An 18,727-nucleotide genomic window follows, 5' to 3' on the forward strand; every position below is an offset into this window, starting at 1 on the left:
GTAGCTGAAATCAACTCAAGTCTTTGACTCTTAAAATATGTATTCCAAAACATGCTTGTTCTTGTTTACCAGATATTGACATATTTGAACTAGTAACTTTAATTAAAAACACCCCCAAACACCCAAACCTCTCCAAAATCCTCTGTTTCGTGCAGAGGAAGATACTAAGTATAAAAGGAATGAGGATGTATTCCACCATAGGTTCACAGGAGGGTAAAGACCCTGTTAAGAGACTGGGGAAGATTTGTCTGTTTAGAAAAGAGCATCTGCAGTAAAGGAGAGAGAGGATTTAGACAGAGGGGAAGAAATGGACAAGCAAAAGATGTGTGTTATCTTCTTTACATCTAGATGTACATGAAGGAAAAGGTCTTCCAGATTTAAGGAAAAGGCTTTCTGCTTAACATTTTTAAAGGGCAGTGGATTCAATCCTATATAGTAGCCTGAAGTATTACAGTGAAATGTGATTTTCAAGGTGAGGAATGCCATCAAATTGAAATGTAGCAAGATTAAGGCCTCAGATGAACCACTAATGTTTCTCTTGGACCGGTGCAGAGGATCTGTTAATTTATATCACTCATTGAAAAGTGAACATTTTTGTGTGGGTGGATGAGGAAAAGTCTCAGCCTTCATCCAATATAGCATGGGATCACCTCCTTCCTACACACATTTATCAGTGCTAAGGATGTGTTTGGCACAGGTGTCTGGAAGGTGAGGAAATACCTGGCATTGGGAATGTTTTCCAAATGTTAGTGTTTGGGATAAAGGAGATGAATCACTGGAAAGGAAATAAGTAACTACACAGGACTTCCCATGAGATTTTGCGTGCTGCTGGTCTCGCAGGAGGCTCCTACGTGCAGAATGTGCTTGGGCACACTGGGAGTGAGGGCAGTGTGAGCACCTGGGGTTGTCTGGGAATGGTATTGGCGTGGCAATGCTGAAAGCAGGACTTGGGGGCTTTACTCTGCCTCTTCCTGCTCTTTTCAGTCACTCCAGAAAGATCTGGTTCCTGCCGCCCATTTTTCAGAGGTGTTGCCCAGAGTGGGCGGATTTTCATCACGTTGTGTCTCAGCTGAGGCCTGATAAAGTGCTGTGTGCTCTGACCTAGTGAGGGTGTAGAGCATGGCTGGCAGTCAGCACATTTATGCCAAACATAAGGTTTGGTGTAGAGGGGAGTATTGGCACTGAAATGTATGCATGGCAAGCTCATCTGGGAAAGAACATTTTCTCCTTCAGTGAGATAATGATTTGCTAATAGTTTAATCAAGCAGGGGAGATTTAATGCATCTGGCTGAAGGGACATTAGTGTTTCCGAAAAGGTCAGACACATTAACAGCTCAGGAGGACACAGTGGAAACTGCTTCCTAAGGAACTCAAAGAACAGTGATCCTCACAGGAACTTGGGGAAAAAAGCCAGGGGGAATTTGAATGAGTCCCAGCCAGTGCTGAGGTATGAAATTTTGCTTGCTTCTCAAACCTGGCTTCTTTTTTTCCCCCTTAAAGCCCAAAGAGCTGGTATTTTGATTTTTTTAAATTCTGAAACAGTTCAGATGCAGGAACTTTACAGCTGATTTCAACACATTTTTCTTCATTAACTACTTTAAAGGTATCGTCCACCCAGGTTCTGTAAGTGAGCACTCTTGTGTTTGCTTTTGCAGGGTTGTTTTGTGTTGTGTCCGGTGTCTGGAAAATGAACATGAGTAGGAGCATCACCTGGGTCAGGAGCAAGCTCCCTTCCCTTGAGCTTGCACAAACCAGCTGTGGTTTCACCAAACCAGCTGAGGCCAGGAGAGATGCCTGGCTTTGCCAGTAGCACCACCTGTGCTGTTTGCCTCCTTTCCCTATCTTCTCCTTCTCATTTTCCCACAACCTCACCCACGGCAGAGTAACAGGGAGCTCCCAGTGGCTGAGGGTGGCAGAAGGGTGCGTGCTGCCAGCACAGCAGGGCACTGCTGGGCTGCCACTGTCACACAGGCTTATAAAAGAGGGACCTAGGCCCAGCCTCTGTCAGCCAGCTTTACTTGCCCTCTGCTCTTGCCTCTGGCTTTGCTGCTTTATTGTCCTGGGCTTGGCTGCAATTCCCAGCAATGGAAAAACATGTTGCTCTTTAAAAGCAGATGGGAATTCATTCCTGAAGGAAAAAATATGTCTCTTTAGCCTACTGCTATTGTTTTCTTTGAGTTTTATTTTTTGCCTGTGAGTTATTTCTAGCAACTTCTAATTTAATTTTTTTTTTAATCAGACAGCAGGGATTATTCTTCAGCATTTTAAAGCACACTCTCTTAGTGTAGCAATGATCACAAGTGGGGGTATGTAAAGTTCAGAGTGAAAATTGCATTTGCAGTGATCAGGAAGGAATCGAAAGTGTTGGCTTATTTCTGCCTTTTGAAGTACTTTCATTGGTGTAATACAAATACTTATATCATCTCAGAATTGAAGAATTGGCTTTTATGTTAAAAAAAAGGAAAGTAAAAGATAAAAAGTGTGGTTTTTTCTCACACTGACCTGTTTTTCTGATTTAATCCTTTAGTGCTGGCACTTGATCTCGTAAGTTATGATGTGTCACGGGGTATGTGGTTAGGAGTGAACTTGCTGCTTGGAGTTTGTCTCAAGTCTAGTCCTAAAGTATAAGACAAGGCATACAAATTGGACAAAGTCACCAAAAAGTTATTGCAGTTCAGAGAAAACTTATTCCTGGTCCTCTGCTCTTATGTGACAAGCTCAGGGCCACATCCTCTCAAGACACACAAGTTGCTATAAATACTGGCTATGTCTTAACTTCAGACATACCTTTTACTACTGTACTTTCTTGTTTCATTGATTTGTATCCACTTTTTTAATAAACTGGGGTGGGTGGGGAAAATAAATATTCTTACATATTCATTGCTATTTCTCATGCCCTTAAGATTAGCAAGTGTCTGACTTGCTTAAGTGCCTGTTATGAATAATTTTAATAGTATGCAATATCTGACTGTCTGCCCTCAGTGGTCAATTTCTCTTTCTTTAGATGTATATTCATTTTTCCCTGGGATATGCTGGGTTAAGAGGAGGGCCATCAAGATGACTAGAGGGATGGAGCACCTTTCCTATGAGGAAAAGCTGAGGAAATTGGAATTGTTCAATCTAGAGAAGAGAAAGCTTTGGGGTTACCTAACTGTGGCCTTCCAGTACTTGAAGGGACCATGCAAGAAGGGGAAAGAACTGTTTGCAGGGCTTGTAGTGACAGAACAAGGGGGAATGGCTTCAAACTGAAAGCAAATAAGTTTAGATTCGATTATGAAGAAATTGTTCCCTCTGAGGGTAGTGAGGCTCTGGCACAGCTTGCCCAGGGAAGCTGTGGCTCCCCCATCCCTGGAAGTGTCCAAGGCCAGGCTGGTTGGAGCTCTGAGCAGCCTGGGATAGTGGAAAGTGTCCCTGCCAGTGGCAGGGGGGTTGGAAAGAGGTGGTCTTTAGGATCTCTTTCGGCCCAGGCCATTACGTGATTCTGTGATTTCGAGGAGGTAGCACCAAGGCACGATGTCCAGCATCAGCTTGGCCAGGAGAGCTGCAGAAAGCTCCCCAGTTCTGCAGTGAAATTACCTTCCATCCTTAACAGAATCAGCCCTCCAAACCCATGGGCTGTACTTGGTCAGTGAGATCTGAAATGGTTCTGATTGTGATCTTAATTAGCACTAGGGATATTTAGATGTAGTACCTGAAGGCTAATTCAGGATGTTTATACCAGATGAAAGCATCCAGAGGAACACCTTGTGCTGACCTACTTGTGTTTCTGGGACTGTGCCAGTTCAATTGCTGTCATGGTAGAAGAAATGTTAATGAATGGCAGAGGAATAATAGGGCCCAGGTGTAAAAGCCTGTTAATCTACCTGGCTATTGTTGCTGTGAATGAAGAACATGTTATTTTAATGGCAACACGGACTGTTTACACTTCACTGAACTGCAAAGATTGGAGAGCTGGGGCTGTGTGTGTGAATTAAAATGTTTGAACACATATTGGTATCTTTGTGTGCAGGGAAAATAGGATGTTTGCTTTTGGCAGTCATCTGCAAAAAGTCATTGTTTCTGTTGCAAAAATTTGGAACCTAATAATGAATAATAATATCTAATATAATCAAATCACAATAGGCTGTGAATTTCTTGAACAATAAATGTACCTAATTTCAAGCTTAAGTGCTCTCACTAGTAAAACTACCATTGTGTAGTACATGCACCAGCTATTCACCTTCCATTGCTTTCTCCCATGATAGAAATTTCACTTGTGTAAAGTAAATTTTGAGTTTATTTTCTGAGGGGTGATCATTATTGTTAAAACATTTGGAGTGGGAGAGTTTTTTTGTTTCTTACTTTTAACTTTTTGACTGTGATTTGCTTTGATACTTCCTGTCCCTAAAAATGTGTATAAGGCACAGGCTTATGCACTTGTCATCCCATAAAGTTATTTGGGTTCGAAAACGCACTCAACTGTATTCCTTTCAAAGAGGTTTTTATTATGTGTAATTTTTTTTAATATAAGTGATATTTTTGGGGGATAGAATAGTTGAAATATCTGCTTTTGTTTCACTTTCTTTTTTTATCCACAAACTTTAGCAATGGCATTGTTGGAGCTGGTGGCTTTTTGGTGAGATTAAGCTTCTTAGTGTTGATTCTGAAACCATTTGAGAAGTTGTTGGCAATTAAGATAGTCACTGATGCTGAATGTGGGAACAGGGAATCTTGCAGCCAAACCTACGTTGTCAAACAGGGCAGTTTCAATTCTTGCCATGTAACTTCTGTTTTCCAGAGCCCTGCGGGAAAGCTGATGGGCACAAGCACTGCTGTAGCTCAGATTTTTGCATAGCAGAAGTTGGAAGTTGTTATTTCCAAGTTATCTTTTATGGCTACCCTCACATACATGTGGAAAAGCTTTGGATTGCCTTTGGCAAAAGGATTAAAAGGTTATTGGTCGATGGAAGCTGCACAATAACAACTCTGCAGCAAATTATTAGCTATGTTAGAAGCAATTCCATGGTCTGTTTTACTTTTTAATTAAACTTTTTTCAAACTATCACCTAGTTCTCAGCCTAGGCTTTTTGTTTCATGTCTTTGAGTAATGAAAATGTCAAGGATAGCTGGGTAGGAAAAAAGCCTTTCAGGTCCTAGTCTTCTGTAATTTGTCCATGGCATTACATGTAGAGAAGGGAGCCATCGGATCTGGCCTGACCACTTGCAGTGGGAGAAAACAGAGCAAACCCCAAGATGACTGCAAGTGCTAATTGGTCTTGACATCCCCATTGTCAGGGAAGTAGAACCAAGAGCGTTTTGTCCAGTTTAAAAGAGCTGCTTTGGGTTTTGTTTGATGGTTTAATTTCTTATTTTGGGAAGCTGGGGATGGGAGTTATTTTCTGAAAGTAATTGGTGTCTTACGGATGTAGTGTTTGTTACTTCATTTCCTAGCAAACAAAGTGAATTTGTGATAAAACTAAAAAATTCCTACTGCATTAACATTGCACAGTGAAACATACTGTTGGAGGGAAAGGAGGGGGAGAGCAGCAGTTTGTTCCCTCTTTTGTCCACTTGCCCACTTTTCACTGGGACAAACCAACTTTGTCTTTTTCCAGAACTGCTCCCAGTGAGCTCACATTTGATGATAAACCAATGCAGAGGGGTTAAAAAAAAATTTACCCAGCTCATAGCTCAGACTCTGTGTGTTTGTATTTGTGAGCCTGTATAAGGAGATCTTTTTCTGCTCAGTCTCTTAAGCAGCCGATTTCTCTTGCACCACATGGGTTTTGTTGTTCAGACACGGATGAGGGACCAAAGAGCAGGAGCCAGCAGGATGGATTGTTGGGGGGTTTTCTCATGACAGGCAAGAACAGGGGCTTGAGTGTTCATCACTGCCACAGGCAAGTAGAAAACACCCACCCAAAAGCCACGTGCCACTTGTATTTCTGGTTACCTGTGCAAGTGGTGGTCGTGGCTGTGTACCTGGAGAGAGGGGCTTTGGGGAGTCCTCTTGCCAGGGAGGGTGAAGTGTGGCTGGAGGGCTCATCAGAGGCTCCTCACTTATGGGATCTTGCCATTTCTGTGGTCATTTCTGGGTATTTCTCTCTTGTATAAACCAAGGGGCAGTGAACTGTGCTCCTTTGTTAGCTTAACAGAATTTGCAGGGCAAGAAAATGAGTGCAGTAGTTTTCTGTAAAAAAGAGAGAGCAAAACTTTTCTTGATTTTGACTTTTCTACTTGAAGGCCTGAGGACTTCCAAAGAAGTGTTGCTGGCAGTCTTGTTTTAATATTCAAACAGCAAGAGCTCATCATAATGAGATGTCAGCTCTCAGAAGTGGAATATGGAATATAGTCAAAATGTTCAAAACTGAAAACTTGCGCTCATTTCTAACATTTGTTGCTACTAAATTTGCAAAAGTATTTGTGAAGTGAGCTGAAAACCTGGGGTTTGGGGGGATTTTAGGAGATTTTTTTGCATATAGTTATATGTATAAAGACCTTGCTCTTCTTGTTTATGATTTTCTTCACAAGAAAATAAATGTCATTAACTTACCCATACATAAAGGATTCTGTTTTTTCCTCTTCTTTGCAATGTACTACCCTTGCATCCATGAGCTAAACAAAAAATTTGTTTATTTATTAAAATAATCTATAGTTTGTCTTAATTAAACCATGTTTATTAGCAACAATATTTGTAGAGGAGCAGGAAAAAAAAGAAAAAAGAAGTTTGAAATTAATTTGTCTTCTGTCAGTGCTTGGAAGTTGGAATAAGAAAGGGAACTGGAGCACTGAGACAGTATCTTACCCTAGGCTAGTTGTTTACCATTAAAGAGAGAGCTTGCATGCGGGAGGGAGTGTTATGTTTTGGACTTACTTCCTTGTAACTCATAAATCTTGGCTGTATAAACGTTCAGTCATTAATTAAGGCTTTCAAATTAATCTGTTTCCTGACTGGACTTGGCTGGTTTTGCATAGAGCAGTGCTGTTGCCCAATCTCCCAGTTTCGGAGTGCTCTTGAACGTGTGGTATGGGAGGATGGTGTTTATTGTGGAGAGTTAATGAGCAGCACCAAAGGAGGGAGGGGGAGCCCCTGGGTTACCAACATGTGCAGGAAATAGGGTGCTGGTATCAAAATGGTTTTGTGCACTTTAATTGCTTCCCTTACTTCAAACAATAGCAAAAGTAGCTATTTTGTATTGATAAATGTCAGGCCCGAGCAGAAGTATTTTTCATTCCTCTCATTATTCTTACATAGTGTTCTGGTTTTGCAGTTCAGCCAGTTTACTCAGGATGATGTATAAATACAGCCAAAACATCTCTCTCATGTGATGGAAAAAGATTTCAACTTTTGTTAGAGACTTTTTAGAAATTAATTGGTAGTATTATTACTCAGATGTTGCTCATCTGAGATTTGTGCCCTACTTGTTTTACCCTTTCTTTACAAATGTGTAAATGTGAATATGTATATATGTATGTGTGTCTCCTTTCTTACTTATGCAGCCATGGAGAAGTTTTTATCATATTAATATTCGAGAAATATTAAATGTATGATAATGTATTTTCAGAAATTCATCCTGGAGATGTACTACTTTTGTAGGCATTTCAAACCGAAGTATTTTCATTACCTGGGTACTAGATGTGAATTAAAGCAGTCATCTTCCTTCAATTCTGCATGTGCAAAGCATTTAATAAATAACTTGTAAGGTTTAGAATAGGCATATGGAAGAAGGGGATAGTGAGGCCCTGGCACAGGCTGCCCAGAGAAGTTGTGGATGCCCCATCTCTGAAAGTGTTCAAGGCAAGATTGGATTGGGCTCTGAGCAACCTGGTCTGGTAAAAAGTGTCCCTGCCCATGACAGGGGCATTAGGATATGACAATCTTTGAGATCCCTTCCAACTCAAACCATTCCAGAATCTCCTCTCCTCTCCTCTCCTCTCCTCTCCTCTCCTCTCCTCTCCTCTCCTCTCCTCTCCTCTCCTCTCCTCTCCTCTCCTCTCCTCTCCTCTCCTCTCCTCTCCTCTCCTCTCCTCTCCTCTCCTCTCCTCTCCTCTCCTCTCCTCTCCTCTCCTCTCCTCTCCTCTCCTCTCCTCTCCTCTCCTCTCCTCTCCTCTCCTCTCCTCTCCTCTCCTCTCCTCTCCTCTCCTCTCCTCTCCTCTCCTCTCCTCTCCTCTCCTCTCCTCTCCTCTCCTCTCCTCTCCTCTCCTCTCCTCTCCTCTCCTCTCCTTTTTCCATATCCAAGAAAACCCCTTGCATTTTAATGGCATCAAAGTGAAGGTGTGTTTTCAGTGTCACTTAGTCCCAAGCTAAGCCGTTCTAAATATTTCCATTTTTTTCAGTATTGCTTTTTACAGATTGCTGATGAGAGGCATGTGTTTGTGAGGAGCACTGGCCAGAGGAATCCCCCTCCTTTTAATCAGCACTTTGAAAAACTCAAATGCGTCCTCAATGCTAATGTCAGAATATGAAAGAACAGCCACACCTTTAAAAAAAATTCTGCCAATCTTATATGTTTTTGGAGCAGGAAAAGAGATTATTGTCAAAATTTTTTCATTAGCAGCTTCATCTCTATAAGTTTGCCACAGAGACACAGCATCAAAGACGTGCAGGCAACGAGTGACCCACTGAACTGGGCAGGTGGTGGAAATCTGGTGGGCTTGTTGTGCTGGGTGAAAGTACCATATGGAGCATGATAGGAACAATTGCTAAATATAAAACATAGCATTAGGAAACTGTGGTAATAAATCTTTCTTCTTCCAGTATACATTTGACTGGAGACAGTCCTGGACTTGCTGGGAGATAGGATGGATTGTTGGATTGTCTCATTGGTTTCTTCTTATGGATTTGATAAATCACTTGACACATCGTATTTGGTAATAAGTAAACTGTATTTCAAAGCCTGAAATGATGCCTGAGTGACATTTATAATTTGAAATCTGTTGTTACATAAGACTTGACATTCAGTGTTGTGTTCAGTGGTGTCTGTGCAACCTGAAGGGCAGAACAAATGACAATTCACCTTACTGCTTGCCATATACAAAGTAGGACTGTTTTTTCTGTGTGCAGATTCAAAATGAGGGGCTATACTCAAAATACCTGTAGGGCAGATGGTGTGTTTTGTGGCTGCCCATTTGTTCTGGGACCTTTTTCCTGAGAGGTGTTCCCAGGAGGTTGCATCAAGCCACTTGGGAATGGCTGGTGCTGGCTTTGGTGCCGTTCTGAACCTGTACTGTACAGCAGAAGTCATTCAGCCTATTAAAAAGGGGCTTAAAGCAAACTAAACAAATTAAATAAAGGGGTCAGTCAACGTGGTGGTGGGAACCATGACCAGTGGTAACTCCCTGGACCACAGGGGTTGCTCTGCTCCTCTGACAGCCCTGGAGCTCTCCAGGCTTTCCCAGCAGAGCCAGTGCAGAGACCTGTGCAGTATTCCCTTGTGATCATTGCTCCTGCTGTGGTTTCCCAAGGTGAACAAAACAATGATCCTGGTGTTGAAATGATAAACCAAGTCCAGTCCTAGCCCAGTCAGGATCTGCATGGAACAGGTTGTTCCCTGTGAGTTGGAACAACGCTGATAACATTTAGCAGGAATAGCAAATACACATTAATATTTGCATTATGATAACAGGAAGAGTCTATTTTGAGGTTTGTAGCTGGTACTAATAATTCATCCTTGGGTTTGAGATGATTCTTGAAAGAAAGTGTCTGTTTCCTACAGGAACAGTCTTTCTTGTATGTCTCTCATTTTTCAAACAGAGAGCTTTTAGTCACTTTATTTTTACCAATTGAAATCCAGCAGTTTTATTGTACTAGTATTTAGCCTGCCAGGACTTTTTTACATCAGATTTTTTTCCTTTGAAAATAGTGAGGGGCTTTTTGCTGTTTGTCTCTTCTTAATTCATATGCAACATTTAATGAAAGCTTAATTAATCCCAGCACGCAGGGAGAGGGAAAGGAAACAGTGCTCAGCAATTGAGAATATATTTAGCAACATTTATACAGAAGTGATTGTATTACCTAAAAATCCCTTTTTCTTTATTTTTGGATGGGTTTGGGAGCTAGGAACAGAGGCCAGGCACAGGCTTGGTAAAAAGAAGTGGAGGGGGAAAAAATGCTTCCAGGGATCTGGAAAAGAGAAATATAATGAGCTGTCTCTGTGTAGAGCTGAAGCAGGTCTTGCTCTTAAAAGTCCTTGAGTCAGAGTTTAGACTTCAATTTTAGGAGGTTTACAAAGGTTGCAAAAGCTGTGGAAGTAGAATTCTATTCTCAAGGTGTGAACATAGGAGCGGGCTGATCCTGGATGGGAAGGCCAGTTCTTGTTACTGTTTTTTATTAAAATATTTTGTTACTTCTGCTACAAATTAACATTGGTTTGAACATTTTCTCTCTTAAGTATTGTTAAGTCTTCCTCATTAAAAAAACATTTCCTCAGTAATAATAGGTTCCATATGTAGATGTACTGTGTATGTAAAGTGATACATATTAATATAGCAATTGCCCATGAAAATGTGTTTTTTTGCTTTTCCACCGTATAATGACCCTTCCCGCTCCTGTCCCCAAACAAGCAGAACAACAAGAGGGCCCTTTGAACGGAAACGTGCAGTTTTAAACCATTTTCCAGATCCGATGTTTCCCGAGCTGGAGCGGAGGAGGCGGGCAGAGATGGATGGCTGGCTGTTCCAGGAACAGGCTGACTGCAAAGCAGGGTCAGTACGGGGGCTGCGGTGCCTGACAGCGAGTGCTCGGCTTTCCCGGGAGAGCTGCTCCCCAGGTGCTTCACCAGGGCCCTCCTCCTGCAGGACTCTTCTCTGACAGCAGAGGCTCACTCAGGTGCTGAGCCCTGGCTTAGTGCTTTGCTGAACGCCAACGTTGCAATGAGATGGAAACACTTTACAGTGCTCTGCATTTAATCTCAAAAACCTGTGGGTAAAGCATTCCTTAAAAAGCAGGAAAACAAACCCCCTTTTCATTTTCAGAGGTTACAACAGTATCCCAACATCTGCCTGTAGAAACAACACCCTACCTCCATTTCATAAAATCATAGAGCTCTAAAAAGCCAAGTTACCTTGTGAAATCTCTATTTTTTTTAATCTTTATGCATTTAACAAAAGGAATATTTCCATGTGTTGTGGTTAAGTGTTGGAACATGATGCAATAAGTCAGTTTGGCTGAGGAGATGTTCTCCAAGTATCCTGCAGCAGATGAGCTTGCCAGCTTCCGGAGGGAGAAGAGGTGGGGGGGAGAGCTGCAAGCATTCTTTGCTCCTGCCAGTTGTGAGTTAAAAGACTATTAGAACCATTTCCCAAAGCAAAAGGGACACAGCAAATTTTTCTTCAACCCAGAGGTTGATTGGAAATGAAAAAAAAATTAAATTTTGAATAAGATGAAGTGGTACATGACATAGCTGTCTCATTACTTTTACTTGGGGAAAATGTAGATATTAATTTTACTTTTATAAATTTTCTTTTAAACTTCCTTCCGATAAAAAAATTATTCAGAAGCACTAAATTCAATAATTTCTTTAGTTCTGTATCATTGACTTAACTTTTACATTAGAAACAGAATTTGGAATGTTTTGCCTTGAAAAGATTTTAAATATTTCAATTCAAAATGACTTTTTCAAGATTTTCTTTCAATTTTGTTGCTAAATAGAACGGGTGAAGTTGAATTTGACCCTTTGTTTATTTGGCTTTGGATTAAATAATACATTCTGCTTGGGAAGTATTCTACACTATTCAGCAGAATAGAATGCTTCTGCAATTCTGCTTTTGGATGAATTTAAAATTAGAGGTAGTTGCTTTTATGAAACAGAGAATAAAAAAAGAGGATTTTTTTCACATTTTGGTAGATACACTTCAGAATCAACATCTATTTTCAGCTCTTTTGCTGTCAGCAAATTTATAATTCTTTTGCTAAGCAAATTGAGCAGCCCGGACTGATAATTTGCTGGCTGCACTTTTACATAGACCCAGTGTTCATGTTCTTCTGTTTATATTGATTCCACAGTTGAAAGATAAGACTTTCTGTCTCAGGTGGAAATGGTAAAGTAGTAGGAATAGGTTTTAGAAAGAGGAATATTTAGTTGATCTGTATCTCAGAACATATTCTGTTTTGAAAATATATTTAAATGATTGTGTGATTATACATAGTTGTGGGCGACTAATCTAGTCTGTTGCTGCAGGTCATGGGAATAGTCATAAAAAGTATTTATTGTGAATGTGAACCCGGATGCGTGCTTTCCCGACATGTTTCCCATATGGTCTGTAAGTAAACAGTAAATCAGATAGAGAAGAGCTGAGGAAAGAGAGGAAGTGGGTACGTGGGGATTCTGCAGCATTAAAACTCTGCATGGTTTGAAGCCCTAGCTTGTTTTGTCTCTGAAGGAAAAAAAAAAAAAAGAGCAAGTCTAAACAGAACAAAGATGCTCTGCAGACCTAGAAACCCATGAAGATTCAGGCACTGACAAAAAAGCACATTTTTTATCAGAAAAGCCTTAGTGCAGAGTCGACTGGCCACCTCTAGAAATGACTTGCTATTTGCCCACCTACACTTACTGCTGTGGCAGAGCCTGGCATGCCTCTGCAGGCTGCAGCCTGCACATTCTTTTCCTGAAACCAAACTAGTTTTAGGGGATTGCTGGTTCCATTTTGACAACTCACCATTCATGTGAGACTGTCCCTGTCAGACATGTGTTTCCCCCTTGGTTCTCTCTGCTTGCTTTGGGAAATCCAAACAGGGGAGGCAGGGATGTGTCAGATGGTCTCAGTGGGTATAGATGAGGGTCTGAGCTGTAAGCACTGCAAAAATGCCTTTTTTTATTGCAGCTGAAGAGCACACAAGAAGTCCTGAGTTGCAAACTCTGTACCCTGGATGTGTGAATGGGATGGTGGGAGTTGTGCCTGTCAGGAGAAAACCTGTTTTCACACTGCCATTTCAATATACATGAAAAGTTTCAATCTCTACTCATATATTTGCTCTGTGTTTATCTGTTTTACCTGATTTACCTTTAAAGCCATCCCAAGTCTCTGAAGTGTTGCTCCTCCATACTTGAAAGCCTAAGCAGGCTTTCTTTTAGCCACTGTGGCAATTTCTCTGTCACTGAAAGGGGCCATTTCATAGCTCTGGTCTCTCACACTGGGAAATTTTCTCTTGGATACAGCTCACGCAGGCTTTCCATTCCCTGCAATCCCTGTGATTTTTCTGATTTTTGTCTTCTTTCACAGACTAAAGAAAGTACAAGTTTTCTGTGGAAATGATTGGGAGATTAGAGAGGAAAAGTTGGCTTCAGTCCAAAGGGTGGTGAGATATATTAGCACAGTTTGTAAGATAAAGCCAAATCTCTATTCTCTGTTACCTTGTGAGACTCCAGCCTAGGGCTAAATGCAGCCACAGACGAATGCTCTTGTACTTCTGAGGGCACGTCAGTGTGAGGAAGTTATCCTGGAATGAGATAGGGTGTGAATGTAAATGCAGTAGCTGTTCCAGCCTAACATCCTGTGGAGACAAGGCCTTGGTGAAGTGACTAAAAGCAGAGGAATGACTTCAGTGGCAGCCTGAGGATGCTGAGCCCCCACTGCATTCCCCCCTCAGCAGCCAGTCCTGCAGGCAGAGGACAGGCTGGACACCATCTCCCAGGCCTTTTTTTTTTTTCCAGTAGGAATACAAGATCTAACCATCTTTACAATGGCTGCTTTTCCTGTCATTGTAGAAATCCTTATTTATTGCTCATGTTATCAACTGTCAGAATGAGGTGATGGCTAACAGCGTTACCACAGGTGTCTTGTGAGCACAAAAGAAAGTTTAACACCTGCTGTCATGGGCAATATTTTAGCTCTGCCTTCTCTTACTGTTTTTTGTTATTCCTACAGATTATCACTCTGGCTTTGATTGTCTCTGTGAGTATCTAGGGCCTCTTAGTGTATATTTGTAGTGCTGGAGAGATTGGTGTGTGCACACACTCTTCCTGTGGTAGTCTGGGAGTTAAAACTCAGCTTTTTTAATGCTTGAGAGGTTGCTACATACCAGTTTTTAGGCCCTGTGCGGTGTGTTTCAGTTGTTACCTATCCTTTATGGTCTGCTGGAAATGAGTGTTTATTTTTAAAGTGCCTTTTCCCAGATTAAATAGAGCATTAATTAGTGCGTGAGAGGAACAGGGTGCATTATTCCACCGCAGCTTTCCATCGTGTGGAGAGCTCGTTACCAGATGTAGAGATCACAAACAAACACACATGGCTGCTGCATGTAAATCTTCTGCAGGAGAAATTACTGCTGATCCCTCCTGATTACATCACTTTGTCTTCCAGCTCATTAATACACTTTTGACCATGGAGACTATTAAGGTGCTAATAACTCGCAAAGCAATATACAGGAAAGTATTACCTTTCCATATTTGTTAAACATATTTCCATCTGCAATTCCTGTCCATGGACTAGACTACTCTTTTTTTTTTTTTTAATTTTGGAAGAGTAGTTGTGGAGTCAAAAATTTTCCTTCATAATTAGTGTTTGCTTCCACAAGGTCTATAGCAGGATATACAAATAGTCTTCCCAAAGCCACATGAAGATGATGATACAGGAATTAATCTGAAATTATTAGGCCCAAGTCTTTGCTGGCACAATACCTAGGGGAGTTATGCCAGCAGGTAAATTGGCCTAAGGATGAATAAACTTAATGAAATCTGGGAATCACTAATTTAGGACTTGATCCTGCCTGTTACTGAGGAATTAGATCCCACTGCAGTAACTCCCATGGCAGTCCCTGCTGTGCCAGGCACTGCAGTGGCTGCTGTAACCCGTCCACTGCTGATGGTCCATGAGGTTTGGGACATGAATGAGCACTGACCTGAGGAAGGCAGCTCATCCCAGCTATCAGCAGAGCTTGCTAGATGGTGGCAAATTAAATTCATGACAGAGCTAAGACTGTAATCCTACATTCAGTCCCTCTCAGGGATTGTCAGATGGCTGACTCCTGTTAGGAGTGACTTTTGCCTAACTCTGCTGGGATCCTTGGCAGGTAGTGTTTCACATAGTCTGGTGGAAAAGACCATGTTTCATACTCCTCTCCCATGTTTCCTATCCCTTTCCCAAACTCTCCAAGACCCCCAGCCACACACTGCCTGAGCTGCTGACTACAGCAAAATGACCTGGCAGGGATGAGTAGCCTTGTACCAGAGTTTCTTCCCATTTTCCTTTTACTGGAGACACCAATATATAAACAATAGGTAGAAACATAAAGCAACAAAGGAATGTGACACACTGTCATTAATCACAACTTCCTTCTGTGACCAGAACATGAATTTTAGCATTTGTAATTTGACTGAATCCTGCATTAAAATCCATCTCTATTTCTGACAGTGGATATTACTGAGTCCGAAGTTTTGCAGAGCCACTAAGTACCTACCATCACCTTAAAGGCAAAAAAGGTCTTGTTTGTTCATGGTACTTGTCCTGCTCAATGACTTATAGCTTCCATTTAGCTTCCAATTATTGAAAGCAGATAAGGGGTTTGGAACATATTTAATCATGTGCTTTACTTCAGTGGTGTTTGCTGACGTCAGAGGAACCCAAAACAGATGCCTGTGTGCTTTCAGGGATGCTTTCTTGAAACAAGGGGAGAGGAAAAGAGAGAAGCCTCTCCTTCCCTTCTTGGCTCTCCTCTTTTCATGTGTGAGTAACACACTGTGCGCCTGGTTTTGTTTAAATCCAAGGATGGCAAACAACCACACTCTGAGAAAACTTCCTACTTCTTCCCATCCTTCTTTATGGTTTGTTTTTTTTCTTCTTGCTATTGATATTTGGGAACCTGTGGAGACAAAGTGATGTGAAACTTGGAGGTCTGACAGAGGAATTTATTCTGGCAGTGTTTGTGTGAAGCCCTGTGGTGCCATGAAATCCCCCTCAGTTCCACTGCTTGCTTTGCTTTTTCAAACACAGCCATAGCTGGGCTGGTGCTTCATTTGCAGGGGGTCTGTCAGAAGACAGGGAGATGGATGGGTCAATCTCCCAGCTCACAGGTTGGCTGAATTGCCTCTTTTAAGGTAATAACATTCCTGAAGCGTGTTCTAATATTTTACAGCTTTTGTGAAAGACATGGATACTTGTCGCTAAATTACAAGTCTGTGAACCCAGTAAACCTGTTGGTTCTTCTGAATCAAGAGTGCTTGATGTTCAGATGAATTTGTATCCCATTAAATGGCACTTGCACTCATCGTGTGCTTCAACTCTACAATAAAAGAGTGTGTATATAGACTCTTCTTTTTAAGAGGGAAATAAATTTATAGGGACTTTGTTTGTGATTTTATGTTTTGGGTTTTTTTAAACAGTGAAGCATTCCCTGACAGGTTTGCAGCAGCTAAGCAAGACGTGTGTTGAATTCACATTTGCATGTAAGCATTACGTGGCTGTCCCTGCTTTGCCAGCTGCTCAGTTTGTGTGGTGACAGACCAAACAACTGCTAAGTGACAGCGCTGAAAACAATTTTGCAGGTTTCTCAAGAAAGTGTAAAGATGAGACTTCTCCACCATCTGAGCTTAAGGGCCACGTGCATCACATCTGAAATATTCTGTACTTTGTAAAGATGAGGAGAGGAATATTTTGGAAATACGACTGTACCTAGTTGGGGCACTGACAGCTGCATGTCACATCTTTTTCTCTCCACCAGAGTTTGGTTTATGTGGATAGGGTTAAGCTGACCCTAACCGTGAACTCTAGTGCTGATCAGAGATTTCAAACCCACCCTTGTGTGCAAAAATGTCAGCGTGAACTCATGTTGAAGCAGCATAGACTTGATTAGGATCTTCTTTTAATCGAGAAATCATATTACAAAGTACATCTTCCCCAGTAGTTCTAAGAAATGCCTTGTAGCAATTTAAGCAATTGCTTGCTCAGTAAACAATACCAGAAAGAAATCTAGCACATTTTACTGATTTTTTCCCCCCTCCTAGATGCATATACTGTGTTAAAGAGAAGGATCAGCCGTCTATCAATAGTACATAAATTTGGATGTCCCTTGGTGGTTGATTTAATAATCTAAGTAGCGGATACTAGCTAAAGGAGAACTGGAAAGTAGTGTGCACACTCACTGCAAGGTTGCCAGGCAGTACTTAGTTATAAATCTTGCAAAACTGAAAAAAATTCACCCTGATAAGATTACCAAAACATGACAAATAGCAGCCATAAATAGATTTTTGACTTCCTGCTCATCTCTTCTTTCTCCTGCCCTTCGCACTCTGCTCCGGTGTAACAAAGCTGTCAGGGCTGTGCAGCTCCTCCAGGTGAAGGTCAGCTCTTGATATATTTTTGATCGTTGTGTGAAGTGCCCCTGTTAGTATGTGGTCCCCGTTTTAACCTCTTTGCAGATTCCCCCGATTATCCCAAATCACTTTCACATGGAGCTGAGGTTAAGCTTTATTTCTCTTGGCTTGTCCCTTCCGTAGCAGACACTTCGTCTTCACTTTGAAAGGACAAAGCGATGTTCAGCTGCCTGGGCCTGTGCCCAGCATTTGATTTATACATTATTTAATTTCCTTTAGAAAATTGGAAGCAGAACTTTAGGAGTGGAAGTCAGTCCTTTTCATTTGTTTAAGGATCTTTTAGGGCTAATATAATCATCGATAGTAGATGTCAGCATGATTAGGGTGACTTAAGGTAAAGCAAAGAAAATTGAATAAGAGGAGAAACTTTTTTGCAGAGGAGAGGGTGCCAAGATTTATAGCTGTGCACAACATCTGTGGGTTATGAATTAGGGCATTAAAAATGGAAATAGAACATCACCAGGTTTTTGAGTGGCACATTGAAAACACCTGCCTCCCCTGGCTGCAGGCTGGGGCAAGAAATGCTCTCACCCTTTGTGTTACGTTTGCAGTCGATGCTTGGACTGTGGGTCTCTCTGGAACTTAATTCAACCAAGGAACTAATTCTGCAGAAATTCCCCACTGAGTCTGGAGGTTTGCATTTGGGCTGACACTGCATTCACTCCTGCAGTTAGGTCTGTACATGCCTCTAAGTGACCACCAAGACAATTTGAAAATTTCTCATGCAGTGGAGTCAGGAAATGAAAAATTAACTCTGGAAAGGACATCATATAATATTTAGCAGTGTGGCTTGAGTGCTGTGTCCACTGAGGGGTAGAAAGTGCTGCTCTCACCAAAAAAAAAAAAAAACCCCAAAAAAAACCATTAAAAAAAAACCAAAAAAAACCCCCAAAAAGTTGAAATATGTCTTCCATGGGATTTTGCATGATCCACAGCTGAGGGAAATATGGGAAGGGTAAAGGCCTGTGGCATGCATGTGCTTATGGATACAATATGACTTACTTGTGGCCTTTAATTTAGCAAAATAGCATTTAATGACGCAGAGTGAGAGTCCCACATTGTTTCAGCCTCCCTGGTGCTATGGCTGCTGTTCCCAGCATGGTTATGTGGGGGGAGAACAAGCATCAGTGCCAGAGTGTCACTGTGGTGCTGTGCTCATTCCAGATCTTAGGATCATCCATTTGATCTGGAAGTCACTTGATAAATGGGAGGGGCACATTGCAGCACAAGAGAGGTTTTCTCAATCACAGCCCTTTGAGCTAAAACAAGCACCTTCACCAGTCTGGGCTGCTGAGGGAAGTACCAGTTGTGTGGTGTCATGCAAAATGAAAGGAAGGAGTAAAGTCCAGCTTCCCCGTGACATTTCATGCATTAAAAACTTGCTCACCCTACAAAAACAAATGATTGATATCAAAGAATCTTCCAGATAACATGAAAAG

At 41.5% G+C, this 18,727-nt stretch overlaps 1 protein-coding gene across 4 annotated transcripts in view; it reads left to right on the forward strand.

Moving 5' to 3' along the window:
- Window positions 1-18,727, forward strand: part of AFG2A (AFG2 AAA ATPase homolog A) — a 161,443-nt gene that overhangs the window by 131,711 nt on the left and 11,005 nt on the right. The window contains exon 14 of one of the 4 annotated variants that reach the window (XR_010360657.1): window positions 10,599-10,719. The exons of 2 other annotated variants lie outside the window; for them this stretch is intronic. Coding sequence is in view for 1 of the 2 variants with exons in the window: in XM_064416417.1 (XP_064272487.1) it covers window positions 10,599-10,709 (111 nt within the window). In the remaining variant the exon portion in view is untranslated. Of the gene's footprint in view, window positions 1-10,598; window positions 10,725-18,727 lie in introns of those variants that run through there. One more of the 4 variants, XM_064416417.1, reaches the window with a different exon arrangement.

This window comes from Passer domesticus, chromosome 4, assembly GCF_036417665.1.
Source record: "Passer domesticus isolate bPasDom1 chromosome 4, bPasDom1.hap1, whole genome shotgun sequence".
NCBI classification, from domain to species: Eukaryota; Metazoa; Chordata; class Aves; order Passeriformes; family Passeridae; genus Passer; species Passer domesticus.